This window comes from Littorina saxatilis, linkage group LG15, assembly GCF_037325665.1.
Source record: "Littorina saxatilis isolate snail1 linkage group LG15, US_GU_Lsax_2.0, whole genome shotgun sequence".
NCBI classification, from domain to species: domain Eukaryota; kingdom Metazoa; phylum Mollusca; class Gastropoda; order Littorinimorpha; family Littorinidae; genus Littorina; species Littorina saxatilis.
The window spans coordinates 28,564,688-28,579,665 of record NC_090259.1 but is presented as its reverse complement, the minus strand read 5'-3'; the positions used below and the strand labels follow the sequence as shown (position 1 = coordinate 28,579,665).

General features: G+C 41.2%; 1 protein-coding gene across 2 annotated transcripts; it reads left to right on the top strand.

The window, feature by feature from the left end:
* Positions 1 to 8,910: 8,910 nt before the first annotated feature.
* LOC138949004 (uncharacterized) lies at positions 8,911 to 14,776 on the top strand. 2 transcript variants are annotated; one of them, XM_070320699.1, is made up of 3 exons: positions 8,911 to 9,085; positions 13,215 to 13,429; positions 14,074 to 14,776. In XM_070320699.1, the coding sequence occupies exons 2-3, from the start codon at positions 13,244 to 13,246 to the stop codon at positions 14,422 to 14,424; spliced, it is 537 nt and encodes a 178-aa protein (XP_070176800.1). In that variant the 5' UTR covers positions 8,911 to 9,085; positions 13,215 to 13,243; the 3' UTR covers positions 14,425 to 14,776. The 2 variants fall into 2 exon arrangements, with proteins under 2 accessions (XP_070176800.1, XP_070176799.1); XM_070320698.1 differs by having other exon boundaries at positions 13,212 to 13,429.
* Positions 14,777 to 14,978: the final 202 nt, after the last annotated feature.

Sequence of the window (14,978 nt, the reverse complement as noted above, 5' to 3'; positions counted from 1 at the left end):
ATATCTGCGATTGAAAAATGTATGCCGTGATGACGACACATCTTGCGTGCGACACCTTAAAATTCGGTTATCGAAAAAAAAAAATTCTCTCGAGATTTAGATTTGACGTTTGGTCTCGTCTGTAAAGCGATGTTTCAGGCATTCAATCAAACTAAATGCAATTCATTTGTGCTTCTTGTTATTTTTCTGTGGCATATTCAAAACACGAGGTATCACGATGTCCGTTTTCAGATGGCCGGTTTTGGCGTTATTTTTGACTTTAAACAAAGATAACTTCAAAACCGTTCAAGTCAGACACACGAAATTATGTCCACTATCTCTTCGCACATTTATCCACACACACACCAATTTTCAGCAGACACACGTTTTTAGAAACATTTTTATTGTAAAACAAAGTCGTCTTCTGTTCTGTGAGCACCTTTTGGCACTTAGTCATATATAAAATTAAAAAATTAAAATATCCGCCAACGTATGCAGCTTATGCTTCACTTCCTCGCTTTGTCTCGCCACCTAAACACAGGTCCAGCCTTGACAACGGGATAACACAATAGACCCACGTGAAGACGTCTCTCAATTATTGACGTGCCCTACGTAAGTGGCGCGGTTGGCCAGTGGCGCAATCACTCAGTTTCGGGTGAGGATACAGGTAGATTAAAAAGCAATAGGGCCTACGCCACTTGAGGAGTTACGCTTCCTACGAACGAGGGACCGGATAAAAAGTGAACAAATAGAAATGCGTATTTTCAGCGTGGTGCGAGGATGTTGTGCATGGACGTTTCAAGTGTTCAGTGTGTAGATTTTTAAGAGGAATTGAATGTGTTGTTGTTGTTGTTGTTGTTGTTGTTGTTGTTGTTGTTGTTGTTGTTGTTGTTGTTGTTGTATGAATCTTTTACACCTTAACGGTGAGAGTGTTTGTATGTATAGTAATTAGTCAATAATAAGTTTACTAGTTAGTAAACAAGTATATTTACATGTTGAGAACGTTGTTGTGTCTCGTCTGTTTTATGCACCACCATTGTACATTCTCATGTTTGAGATAATAAAGTCAGTTTGATTTGACTTGATTTGATTTGATTTGTATTTATGATGTGAGGCGAGTGGTTACCTGCAGCATAGACCTATATTATATATTAAATATAGGTCCCTGCCTGCAGCTAGCTAGCAAGAATCCTTTCACAAGCAGATCTACATAAATCGGAGAAGCCCATTGCCCTCAGGCTTTGAGCGTTACTTTCTCGTAGTCGTAGTTCGTTCTTCGTGAAAAACGTAACTTCTCTGTTGTCTGCTTGCGAAGAGGCGAACCCAGAATCAATAAGAAATTCCTCCGAGGTAGGAAAAACACCCCCGTCAAAGGGAAATAACCTTCTCAGTTGGTGGCAGTGAGAATGGTTATTTCCCTTTGACCATGAATATGTCCCTCTATAAGTCCTTGTATAATTTTAATCCACCAATAACTCCCAAACCGTGTGTTTGACTGGTCCCAATGTTTGTAAGGACCGTGTCAGGAATGTATAGAACCTGTTAAAGGCAGAGTAAGCCTCCCGTAAACCATCACAGATACGGTCAGGCTTTTACACACAGTACAAACACCATTTCATTTAAACACTCACCAATTGAGAACATCCTAGGTGCCCTCCGTAAAGAGCGAACAATTTTCAAAGAATTTATTTTTGCGTGGTTTATCTTACCCCTGAGCCATCGTGAACCCGTGTGATCCAGTTTTCCCTTTTCACAATGCAGTCGTCATAGTTAGTCATTTGAATGCGACTCGACGTGAGCTTATCTACAATAGCACGTTTTTTTTATGCAGGAAACAACGGCTGTGGTTCACAAGAACTCTAGCGATGGCTTTTGACTGTTGAGAGGAACGGCGATTTGCACTGATAAACCGGCCGTCGTCTGCTACGACCCTTGCGTGACCCTGCTTCCGGGCTTTTCTTTTTTTAAACTTTCACAACTTCGAATTGTTCTGATCTTGTCTTGATGAAAAACGAATTCTTTTATGATTAAAGAATGTTTGTGTAACAAGCTGTCAATTTATTATTTATATTTTAAAAGTTAGGTCTAGCGCAAAAACGAGGCGCCGTTGTTGTTAACGGAACAAGTCTACGAAAATAAATTCTTTGAAAATGTCTCACGCTCGACAGAAAGCAGCCAGGATGTTCCCGTTCGGTGAGCGTTCAAATGGAAGTATGCTTGTACTGTATTTAGACGCTCGGGGAGCTCTGTGATGGTTTACGGGAGGCTTACTGTGCCTTTCACCAAGTTTGGTGACGATCGGTCCGTTCATTCTTGAGATCTATATGCGAACACAAACAAACAAACAAACAAACACATCGAGCGAATCCTATAAGACGTCAAGTTGTTTGGAGGAATGAGGGCGTGGGTTGAGATGTTTGGCGTAAGGGGAGGGTAGGAGGGGAAGGGTAGAAGGAGACAAACTTAAAGAGCATTTTCCTCAGTGTGGTGGCCCGGGTGTGACAGAGATGAGGCGGTTGTCCACCTTGTCGCCAAAGCTAAGCAGGAGTTGTTTCCCTTGCTTTGAGGACAGGACTGGTGACACACACATTCAGGTTTTTGAAGAGCTACAGTTGCAATATCGCTGACGACATCTGATCGCAGTGTCTCTCACAGCACGCACACACGCACACACCCCCCCCCCCCCCAACACACACACACACACAAGCACACACACACACACACACACACACACAAGCACACACATTATTAACCTGCAATCTAACATTCGTTTTGTCGGTTGGTTTATTGTTTATTTATTTATTTATTTGGTTTTGTGTGCTTGGTTTGTTGGTTTCAAAACACATGTACTGCTCAGCCAAACGTGTCTGAACATGTGCGAAACGTTCGCCTCGATCTCCGTCAGGTTTTATCAAGTTCTCATCATCAAAGGAAAGGACATCAAACCAACAAGCAACTAGCCTGTAAATAAACACTCAATCAGGCATGAACAAATAAACATACCTGTACCACAAACTACGAGGAACGACATGTAGACATGTCACGAGCAAACCATAACGCCGAGGGGCGTTAAAGTCCCGAGACCCTTTACCCGCAGTTCTTATGGCGTCTTACTCTCTCTTTACAGAAAACAAAGAAGCGAATATTACTGACTGTAGTATGCGTTATTAAGTGTCAATATCAAGTATAATTCAGTATTAAAATTATGAAGGAATACTGTTTTCCCTCTGTATATTCTGCCCGGTAATTTATTTTGAAGAAGTCTTTTTTATTAGCCTATTTGTTTTCTTTCTGTTTCATAAGAAGTGATGTGTCTCATTACCATACGTATATTTAATAGCTGTTTTCTTGCATTTTATTCGCATCTCCATGTACCCCTTAGTTGGTGTTTCTGAAATAAAATGTTCTTTGCCATGCCTTGCCTTAAAACGTGAATAAAGAAGGGTAAATGTTCACAAGTATTGCGTGGTTCAACTGAAAAACAAAATGTAGGCTACAACAAGAGAGCCAACTGACAAATATTCTTTTTAGCCTTCACGATAACTTGACCCTACACTCTTGGATGAGTCAGTCCCCAGCCCTAAAAGTACCTCAAGGGAAAATGACCTTAGTTTCCGAGGAGAGGGAAATAAGAAGAGTGTACTAGGGCGGGGATGTAGCTCAGTCGGTAGCGCGCTGGATTTGTATCCAGTTGGCCGCTGTCAGCGTGAGTTCGTCCCCACGTTCGGCGAGAGATTTATTTCTCAGAGTCAACTTTGTGTGCAGACTCTCCTCGGTGTCCGAACAACCCCCCCCCCCCCCCCCCCCCCCCCCCGCCCGTGTGTACACGCAAGCACAAGACCAAGTGCGCACGAAAAAGATCCTGTAATCCATGTCAGAGTTCGGTGGGTTATAGAAACACGAAAATACCCAGCATGCTTTCTCCGAAAGCGGCGTATGGCTGCCTAAATGGCGGGGTAAAAACGGTCATACACGTAAAAGCCGTGGGAGTTTCAGCCCATGAACGAACAAACAAACAGAAGAGTGTACGGATCGGACGGAGTGATTGAGAACGGACATTTTGTGAGAAGCAATAGTCAACTGCCTTTGGCTGGCTGGAAAATGAAGGCAAACTCATGTATATGTATATACAGGGTGGGCCATAAAAAGTGTCCACATTTAATTTGTTAATATTTTTTCTGTAAAGTGATATTTTCTTTTCTGTTTCAGATAGAATTTGAGACAAGCATCTTAGAATTCTTTTAAAGCCTGAATGGATCGCATTCCAGTACAGGAAAGGACCAAAATCGTTGAACTTTACTTTGCTACCAATTCTGTGGTTCTCGCCCAGCGCGCTTTTCGGGGAGAGTTCCCTGGCACACACTGTCCATGTGCGAGAACTGTGATAAATGGATAAATTCAGGAACACTGGTAGTCTCGCAGATAACAATAAAGGACATAGTGGTCGAATTTATCCACGAGGCGCTTCACAGTTCTTGCCACATGGACAGTGTGCCAGGGAACTCTCTCCGAAAAGCGCGCTGGGCGAGAACCACAGAATTGGTAGCAAAGTAAAGTTCAACGATTTTGGTCCTTTCCTGTACTGAAATGCGATCCATTCAGGCTTTAAAAGAATTATAAGATGCTTGTCTCAAATTCTATCTGAAACAGAAAAGAAAATATCACTTTACAGGAAAAATATTAACAAATTAAATGTGGACACTTTTTATGGCCCACCCTGTATATATCCGAGGAAATGAAAAATGTCTTCTTTTTATATTACCTAAAAAGCAACCATTAATTTTAGGTCCATTGTGTTGTGCTGTGCTGTTTTGTTTTGATTTGTTTTTTGTTTTTAGTTTTTCAATTGTATTGTATTGTTTTGTATTGTATTGTATTGTATTGTATGTACTGCACTGTACTGTACTGTACTGTGCTGTATTGTGCTGTGATGTGCTGTCCTGTCTTGTATTGTATTGTATTGTATTGTATGTACTGTACTGTGTTGTGCTGTGCTGTGCTGTGCTGTCTTGCATTGTCTTGTCTTGTCTTGTATTGTATTGTATTGCATTGCATCGCATTTTAATGTATTGGCTGTATTGTATTCTATTGTATTGTTACTCAAATATTTGCTAAATCGTGAAAACAAAATACTTCTCTAAGGAATGTCTTGAAAAGCTGTTAAATACATTGAACAGACTTCTCAAAAGAGCAAATAAACACATTCGTGTGTGGTCTACAAAGGGTTTTATTCAATTTGGCAGTATCCCTGTTACATTATATACACATCAGTAAGAAAACAAGTTTGAAGTTTACAAAAATTCGCCTTTAATCCACAAGGGCTTACCGCATACAATACCACGATAGGAACAAAAGAGGGCGGAGGATTAGCTTTTGCCGACTAGCGGCAGCTCGGTCACTCACACGCCCCAGGGAGAGGTCTGATTATGACCGCTACAACGCCTGGTCAAGAATTAAATGCCCCAGTCGCGATGAATAATAATTATATGAAGCGTGCCCCGAACCATATGGCATAGCAGCTTGACAAAATCGGGGGGGCAGTTTTTGATTGAGCTGTGCCTGACTTTTCTGTGAGCGATTATTATGGGGGCGAGGACGCCCCCATTCTATACGGATAGTTTCGAGGTTGACCATGGGCAGCGCCATTTTGTTGTGAAATACGTCATCAGTTTGTGTACACAGGAAGTTGTGACATCCGTCACCCTATGGGAGGGGTGACGTCAAAATTGTTCATCTGTAGAAAGTTGTGAAATCCGTCACCCTATGGGAGGGGTGACGTCAAAATTGGTCATCACAGAGTTTGTGTAACACAGGAAGTTGTGAAATACGTCACCCTATGGGAGGGGTGACGTCAAAATTGTTCAACAAAAACATGATATGTCGCTTTGTGCAGGGTCAACTGCAACAAACTCAAACCGAGCCATTCATACCTAGCTGTATTTGAGTGACTTATATACCCGACATTTTTATTTCTTATCTTTAGCACAGGTGTAGGAAAAATCATGAACCAAAATGTTATTTATTTTCTAATTTAACATTTTTTTTACAAATATGACCATGGTCTTTTAAACATACAGTGACATTAAACATTGTTATGTTAAAAAAAAGAAAAAAGAAAAAAAGCTTTTGTGCACAAATCAGAAAATACATTGTACATTTTACCTACAGGCCAAACCGTGAGTGTCTGTGGCAAAGCCCGACCCAGGAAATTGCACTGATCTAAATTGTCAAGAACAGGCGCTTGCATTTGGATGTGTCCAATGATAGTAGGTTTGGTTGTGATCAATCAGAATAATGTAGGAATAAAAATGTATGACAGTTTAGTATGATGACATGTAATTCACATATGCTGAAATATGATATTATACATCATGTAATATTATTATGGCTGTTGCCATGACCATGAAACCCAACAAAGGTTTAATGTAATGTAATTCAAAATACCAAAACCGAGCACCTATTAATCTCGTCTTTGCGCGTGAAGATTGAGGCCGTCTGCCAGTAGCGGTTAGGTCATACAGTGGAACCCCTCTCTAGCGACCTTTAAAATGTTGACAAAAATCGGTCCTTGTGGAGGGGGGTCCTTATAGAGGGAGGGGGGCGGAGTCAGGGGGCCACAAAGAAAGTCAGATTTAAAAAAAAAATAAAACAGAGAAGTTTGAGTTGCTGACGACCGTTCCCTCTGAAAGCAAACTGCTTCGATTTCATGTTTGTCCTTGGTGTCCACCAGTTCTGGTGCATGTACTACCCTGGCCAAGTTTCCTCTCAAGACATCAAAGAGACCGCCCCAGTATACTCTACAGCCTCTGGGCGAACCACCTCTCATAGCTAAAACTGGGTCAATGACCCCTGGGAAGAAGGTCAGTGTCTATAAAATTTTACTCCTAGGCCTGCGGCCAGGGGGGGGGGGGGAGTATACCGGTACCATTTGAGAATCAGACCAAATGAGAATTGAACCATTTGAGAACATCCTTTTTTTTCAATCACTACATCGAAGGCCTGCGGCCCGGGGTTCACATGGGTTGGTTTGTTTGTTTGTTTCAAACCCACACCCATATACACACATTTCCCATTTAAACCATTTGTCGGCCCCCTGTCGATATTTATCGACTAAGTTCCTTGTTGTGTACTATGGTGGATTTCTACAGACTGAGGTAGGTGGGTTGGTGTGCGTTCTGTACGTGCGATTAGTGTTTCTTTGACTGGGTGATTTTTTTTTAATTTTTTTTTTTAGCTGAGGTGTAAATTTGGTGATGTGATGGGTGATGCTGGTTGTGAGTTCAGGTGTTTTCTCAGGTGTGGGTTTTAATTTTAGAGTGTTTTGGATGTGTGTGTGTGTGTTTTTGAGTGGTTTTTTTCATGCCTGTCTATAAGTCTGTCTGTCTGTCTGTCTGTCTGTCTGTCTGTCTGTCTGTCTGTCTGTCTGAGTCTGTGTGTCTTGTCTGTCTGTCTGTCTGTCTGTCTGTCTGTGTCTCTCTTTCGCTCGCTCTCTCTCTCTCTCTCAATATATATCTGTCTATGTCTGTCTATCTGTCTGTCTAACTTTCTGTCTATTTGTCTGTCTATCTCTCTCTCTCTCTCCCCCCCCCCCCTCTCTCCCCCTCTCTCTCTCTCTCTCTCTCTCTCTCCCTCTCTCTCTCTCTCTCTCGCTCTCTCTGTCCCCCTCTCTCTAAATATATATCTGTTAATGTCTGTCTATCTGTCTGTTTATCTTTCTGTCTATTTCTCTCTCTCTCTCTCTCTCTCTCTCTCCCCCCCCCTCTCTCTCCCCCTCTCTCTCTCTCTCCCTCTCTCTCTCTCTCTCTCTCTCGCTCTCTCTGTCCCCCTCTCTCTAAATATATATCTGTTTATCTTTCTGTCTATTTCTCTCTCTCTCTCTCTCTCTCTCTCTCTCTCTCTCTCTCTCTCTCTCTCTCTCTCTCTCTCTCTCTCTCTCTCTCTCTCTCTCTCTCTCACACACACTCACACTCTCAAACATTTGACTCTCAGTCTCATATCAACACACATCCTTTACCCCAGAATGTTCCATAACTTTGTGGACGTATCTCTCCAAGACAATCAGAGGCACGCACCGTCCTATGCTACAGCCGATGTACTCGTAGATAAGTCAGCCATAAAGCGAAGTGACACCCACTGAACTCCAGTTTATTGTGATATTCCTCTGACATTGTTCGTACCAGCAAGCTTGCGTGCAATATCTTTTGTCTGTGTGTGGGACCAGTGATGATACCCTGCCAACATTGTGACAGTCTTTCGTAGGTCTGAATATATGTCACGTTTGTCTTAAGGTGCAGTCACACGTTACGATTCGGAGGCACTACTGTGTCTTCTGACTTGTGACAGAGTTCACCTTTTGTTTACCAATACTATCCTAAAGGGACACCTTTTGTTTGACAATACTATCCAAAAAAGACACCTTTTGTTTTAACCAATACTATCCTAAAGAGACACCTTTTGTTTTAACCAATACTATCCTAAAGAGACACCTTTTGTTTACCAATACTATCCAAAAAAGACACCTTTTGTTTTAACCATTACTCTCCTAACAACGATTTTTGTCTTTGTTTGCTTGGATAGGTCTGCTTGTTAAGGATACGTACCCTAAGGAGCTTTTCACACGAAGACATCAACTGAAACGTTGAATCACTAACACTTTTGTTGGCTTCTTTTTTTTTATGTGTTCGTCGAGTGAAACTGGATACAATTTAAAGAGGACAGATTTGGCCATATAGGCTTATGTACCTACGAACAAAGTTGTGTGAACCAGACTTTGGTTTTCATCCACGTACGTCACCCGCAATTATACACCTCTTAACCTGAGCTTAAATCGGAGTGAAAAAGGCGATCAATAATATTGCATGATTTAACCTCAAGATCAGATTTTTGATCCTAATTAATATCTTTGATAACGGTCTCGTGATCTAGCGTTAGGCATAATCATAATCGGGGCACAGGCAACAAGAGACACTTGTTTGTCAATCTTCTGGTTACATGATTTGTGTGAAACAAGCTTGTCGCAGTTTTAAAACGGTTGCCTTCACATTTGCACGCTGATTGTCATGTACTGTACTGTTCGAGAGGTTTTGTTCCATTGATTCAACGAAAGGTAGGCTAATTGTTATACATCCAGTGCAATATTGTATTTACTATATTCTCTCTCTCCCTCCCTCTCTTTCTCCACCCCCTGTCTCACTCTCTCTCTCTCTCTCACACTCTCTCCATCTCTCTTTTTTTCTGTCTCTCTGTCTCTCTGTCTCACTCTGTCTCTCTCCCTCTCTCTCCCTCTCTCTCTCTCTCTCTCTCTCTCTCTCTCTCTCTCTCTCTCTCTCTATCTCTGTCTCTCTCTCTCTCTCTGTTTCTCTCTCTCTCTCTTTATCTCTCTCCCGCTCCCCCCCCTCTCTCTCTCTGTCTCTCTCTGTCTCTGTCTTTGTCTCTGTGTGTCTCTCTCTCTCTCCACCCTCTCTCTCTCTCTCTCTCTCTCTCTCTCTCTCTCTCTCTCTCTCTCTCTCTCTCTCTCTCTCTCTCTCTCTCTCTCTCGTTAAGAATTCGGACAAGTTCAATGGACGTCAAAGATTTTCTCCAGTGCTTTCAACTTTTAAATTGCTTTTGTATATGGAAGTATCTGGCTGTTCTTACATATCTTCGTTCAAAAGAATGTGTTTACAAGATTGAGAGTAGTCGCCGTCCAAGCGAGAGCTGGATTTAAATAGAAAATATCGTCCGTCCCTTAGCTTCTTCCTCTTCTTTTTTTCTACTGTTCTTTCAAGGTTTTTATTCATTTTTTTAATAACTGATTTGTCTTGTCCTTTTTGTCCTCACATTCTTAGGTGTTTTTCTTCGGGTTAATTCGTAATGCCGTATTTCGTACAATAGCCTACATGTTGTCTTTAGACAGTAGCTTGAAACTCTTCGGCGGGACATTATGCAGAATGCTTCCGACGAGAATATTAAAGTTATCCTCTTTCTCAAGTGACCCATCACGTCAACCACGACAGATTTATCCAGGCTTTGCATTGGAAAATCTTGAGTATATGATTATTTCAACTTGAACACACACCACAAATAATCAGCCTAGTTTCGATCTATCCGAGGAGAGCAGTACATTTTATATTTATTTATTTATGTTTGTTTTGGGGTTTTTTGTTTTGTTTTGTGGTAGACTGTGAATTTCTAAACTGACACCTATGTCAAAATGCGAAATTAATTAATCGAATAATCCCCACTGTGCATAGACCGCATCTAGTTATATTGACTTATAGGATACAAATGTGAGAAGATAATGTGGCTAAAGTGTGATAAGGTGATAATGTGATATAATTTTTAAACAGGCAATGCATTGCTTCTATTTGTAGGCTTATTTTAGTAAGTGTGTGGGTACAATGTTTGCGTGTAACGATATGATGTGAATATGCGATGTGAATGTTACTACATGCATGGTTGATTGATTGATTAATTGATTGATTTTACAGACACACAGTCAAGCTTGTAATTTCTCTTTTAGAGATGAATAAAGATTATTGTATTGTATTGTATTGTATTGTAGTCTGTTGACTTGTGTGGGGTCAAATATTCTCATTTCTTGAACAGAGCTGGGATGGTTGACAGGTTCGTTTACACCGCGAGAAGGAACGTGGGTTGGTTTGTAACAATTTTATTCAGAGAATTACAAGTAACAATGCCGCACACAATCAATCAAATAAATGGAGCACAACAAGCTAAGCTTATAAACGTGCTCTAAAAAAAAAAGGCAATATAATTTCTGAGTTGAACGTATGTTAAACAAACTTTTGGAAAACTTCGAATCTCTTGTCTCTTGAACACTCTTCGACATTTTCCCGAATCCGTAATATTGAAAATGCCTGGGTTTTGGTTCAGTTCTGTCTCCACTTGAAACTTTCAATCTCTTGTCTCTTGAACACTCTTCGACATTTTCCCAAATCCGTAATATTGAAAATGCCTGGGTTTTGGTTCAGTTCTGTCTCCAAGTGTCATGTTGTTCCGTGGGAAGCTCTACAAAAGACCACCAGCTTCATATCCAGAGCTGGACTCCAAGTGTAAAGGCGAACGACAAGAAGAAGACTGGGTTTTTGTTCTTCTTTCCTTGAGCGAAACCCCAGCGGCTAGTTTGAAGCAAACACGTTGAGACAACGTACCTAACCCAGATCCTATTGATCCTAATGACATTTGAATTAACAATCGGTCTTTGATCAGCCGTATATTGTAGCAATGTATGAGTTCTGCCATAAAAGTGAACGGAGGCATTTAATTGCATTTAAAGTATTAATCGGTGTATGATCAACAGTATGTCACATCACTTATATGAGTTCAGCCATGAAAAAGACCCGAGGCGGTGGAAATGCCTCTCGTGATAAAGCCAAAGGCCTCTCACGGTATGAACAAGGTTAAGGCGTCTGTGTTCAACATGCGAAAAACGCCTCAAGGTAAAACGACAGGGGTTACGTCATGAGTGCAGAGCAGTTCGACCTCAAATTGCACTTTTTGTGTAGACGTGTAGGTCACTTCTCTCTGGCTTAAATATTCTTTGTCCCTGTGCCGTAATAGCTTTCATTGCTTATTTTATGTCCACAGATGAGTGTGTTTTATAAATGACAGCTCGGCAGAAAAAGTGTATTGCCATATACCTTTCTTCCCTATTCAATGTAAAAATAATTGTTTCACTTATTAATCATCCGTTATTATACATTAACAGAAATTTCTTTTAGCAGATACATATTATAATCCATAATTTTGATATGTATTCGAGTATTGTCTTTTCACACATCGTCATTGCATATGCCTCATCCTGATATGTTATATTTTATCTTTACTTTTCCAATTATGTCTTCATGAATGGTTAAAAAGGTTGCAAGATGAGGCACGATACCTTTTATCATTGTAAATCCGAGTTTAATCAGGAAGTCCTTGTCCTCTGACCCCGCCCCTCCCTCCCCCCCCCTCTCACTCTCTCTTGCACTCTTTCCGCCCCCCCCCCTCTCTCTCTCTCTCTCTATTTGTGGTCTGCAGATTGATTGGTTTTATGAGTGTGTGTTAACTGTTGGATCAGTATTTTCCTTTGTGTGTACATACTATACCTTGCTTTTTACCCTTAGTCTTAGATATTTTTGTTTACCTATGGCTTTCGTGTCGGTGTGTTTGTTTGTTCGTACTCATAAACTAGTTTGCTATGTTTTTGTTGTTATTAATGTTTTGTTCATTCGTCCTTTTACCCCTTTTATGAATGATGCAGAAATTGTTGTTTTACCTTGTCTATAAGGCTTTTATTAGCTTTCTCTCTCTCTCTCTCTCTCTCTCTCTCTCTCTCTCTCTCTCTCTCTCTCTCTCTCTCTCTCTCTCTGCTCTCTTAATGATTAATTAATGAGAAGACGCCATAGCAGCAATTACCTGACCTGATGATTCGTCGGCACAGCGGAAAACGTGCCCACAGCACGTGAACAGCTTTCCCCTGTGTTTCGGAAAGCCAAAGCATCCCATGCGTCCTTTGTTGCAATGTTTTTACTCCTTTGCTATATATAAATAGACAGTCATAGTTTTGTTCAAAAGAAGCAATAGTCCAAATTAATATGGATGTCGATCATAAAATAGCACTTTTAAACGCCAGCAACAGGTGATTTAGTATAGGGGGTGAGAAAAAAATCCATATCAGTATTTTCTCCTGAACCGAAGTATCAATCAAACTAAATATAATTATCGCCTGCTCTTCAAGCAAGAATCAGTAGGGGGTGACGAAAGAAAATAATGACGTCAACTTCTTCTTCTTCTTCTTCTTCTTCTTCTTCTTCTGCGTTCGATATTTATGGCTGTCATATCGTCAGGTCGGTGGCTGACATGAAGTCCGCAGTCTCCAGCAGTTCGGCAGCACCCCATAGCTTGGTGCCCAGGAATGACGTCAACACATCAAATGATAAATTAATAGTTCAACTAATGACTTCCCTTGTTCTTGAAGCAAAACTCAGCAGCTGATGACGTAAGTGCAGAATGACGTCAACAAATAAGGTACCAGGCATCAGCCAGAGTTCTTTACTTGTCTTCCAAGCAGGGATTTAAGACAAACGTCGCCAACATTTTTACAGAGTGACGTGAAATAAACGATTTTATCAGCAGGGATTGATAGCCGGACTCGAATGGTTTTATGCTCGATCGCGAATTAAAATCGTTTCTCTTGTTCTCTTGATGTCGAAAAAAACCCGTAACGATTACAAATAATTTTCTAGCAGGAATCAGCAACAGCGGGTGACGTAAGACGATGATGACGTCAACGTACCAAGTGGAGCACTACCCGCGCTGCGTGCTGTGGGGCAAGCAGCTGACCCGACCCACCACCTCCTTCTCTAGAGGCTGCAAGCTGTGGTCCAAAGAACGCCAGTTCTACGAAGAGGTCAGGCGAACCAACATGGACGAGTTTCGCGACCGTCCTTACCTACACAGACAGGTACTGAAATACAAAGTAATGCTTTTGTATTGTACTACAGTAGTTGAAATTCGAAATACTGACCGAAAAAGGCTATTTATATAAACTTGTCCGAGTTTGAAGCAGCATGGAGGAGTTTTTTGACCGCCCTTACTTCAAACTGACAGGTACTGATTTGCAAAATAATGCTTTTGTATTTTACTACAATAGTTGAAATGTGAAATACCGGAAAGGCAAATATAATTAAACTGGTCCGAGTTTGAAGTAGCATAAATGAGTTTTTTGACCGTCTTTACCTACACAGCCAGATATTGGACATTCCTAAGGTACATGTTCCAATGTACATGTAACACTGGGACAGTATGTCGTAAGACTACACAAGCAGCTGCCTGTCCTTATCCTCCCACTGCAGCGTAAACGCCGTACTCACGTCATAGTGTAAACGAAACACAGAGAGTTTTTTGTTCTGTCTGCCTAGTAATGTGTAATAACAGCAGACAATGCGCGTCACGGAGATATGACACCTTTTTTTTTATCGGTTTGTCCCAAAATGTCGTGTACTTCGAATGTCTTATAGTATGGCGAATTTGAGTACCCTGAAAATATATGACAATGTTAGCAGAGCTGCATCATTCACAACAACCTGTCTTTCCTTGTCTGTGCAGTACCCAGAACTCGAGAAGCACTACCCGGGCACATGGAGGGTCGTCGGCCCTGCACAGCTAGACAAGATCGTGGACAGGCTGACCCATTCTACCACCGCTCACAAGGCTCGCACCAACGAGATCCGAGAGCGCTCTGCTTACGTCAGATTCGTCGTGGACACGGAGAAGGCCAAGGACATTGAGTATCATCGCACGCGCTCGGCGAACCCGAGGCTGGAGGGGAATACTTGTAGCTTGAACTCGTCTCAAGACTTCCGCCAGAAGAAGAGGAGAGACAACCGGAAGTGGGACGACCCGACGCACTGGGCGCATCCGCGGCTTACTACTTCCGCCTTGCCTGCATTGTCATGAAGAGTCACAGTTTAATAATGGGCTTTAGGACTAAAATCAACCGTTTACTACGACAACAACAACGACGAAAATTGAAAAATTGTCGAAAGATTTTTATTTTATTCATTGTCACCTTTATTTTTGAAGGATTGTGAAAATTAATATAAGGTTAGACACTTGTAAACGCTTAGCATTGTATATTGTCATGAAGTTATTAGTAAGTAAATTGTTGGGTTGTTGTTGTTGTTGTTGTTTGTTTTTTGTTTTTTAGGAGCTGGCAGGGGCTGAAATCAACTCTTATAATTATTAACTACGACAAACATTTAGCAACTAGTTTAAGTCACATATGTTTCATTTTCTTCGAGACGGGGGGGGGGGGGTGGGGGGGTGTTTTGTGCTTTTTATTTAGCCTTTATATTTTTAAAGATTGTGAATTACATTTTAATCATTTATAAGACTTATAAATCAAATAGTGAGTGAGCGTTCTGTGTTCATATATGTATTGCTGGAAATCTTGACAAGTTTTGACATCTGAGCTACGGCAAAATTGTTTCTTAATACGGCATCCCATTATC

Coding starts and splice junctions, on each gene's coding strand:
- LOC138949004 (XM_070320699.1), top strand. CDS start 13,244: ATGATGACGTCAACGTACCAAGTGGAGCACTACCCGCGCTGCGTGCTG. Junction 13,430..14,073: donor GTCCTTACCTACACAGACAG/GTACTGAAATAC, acceptor TTGTCTGTGCAG/TACCCAGAACTCGAGAAGCA.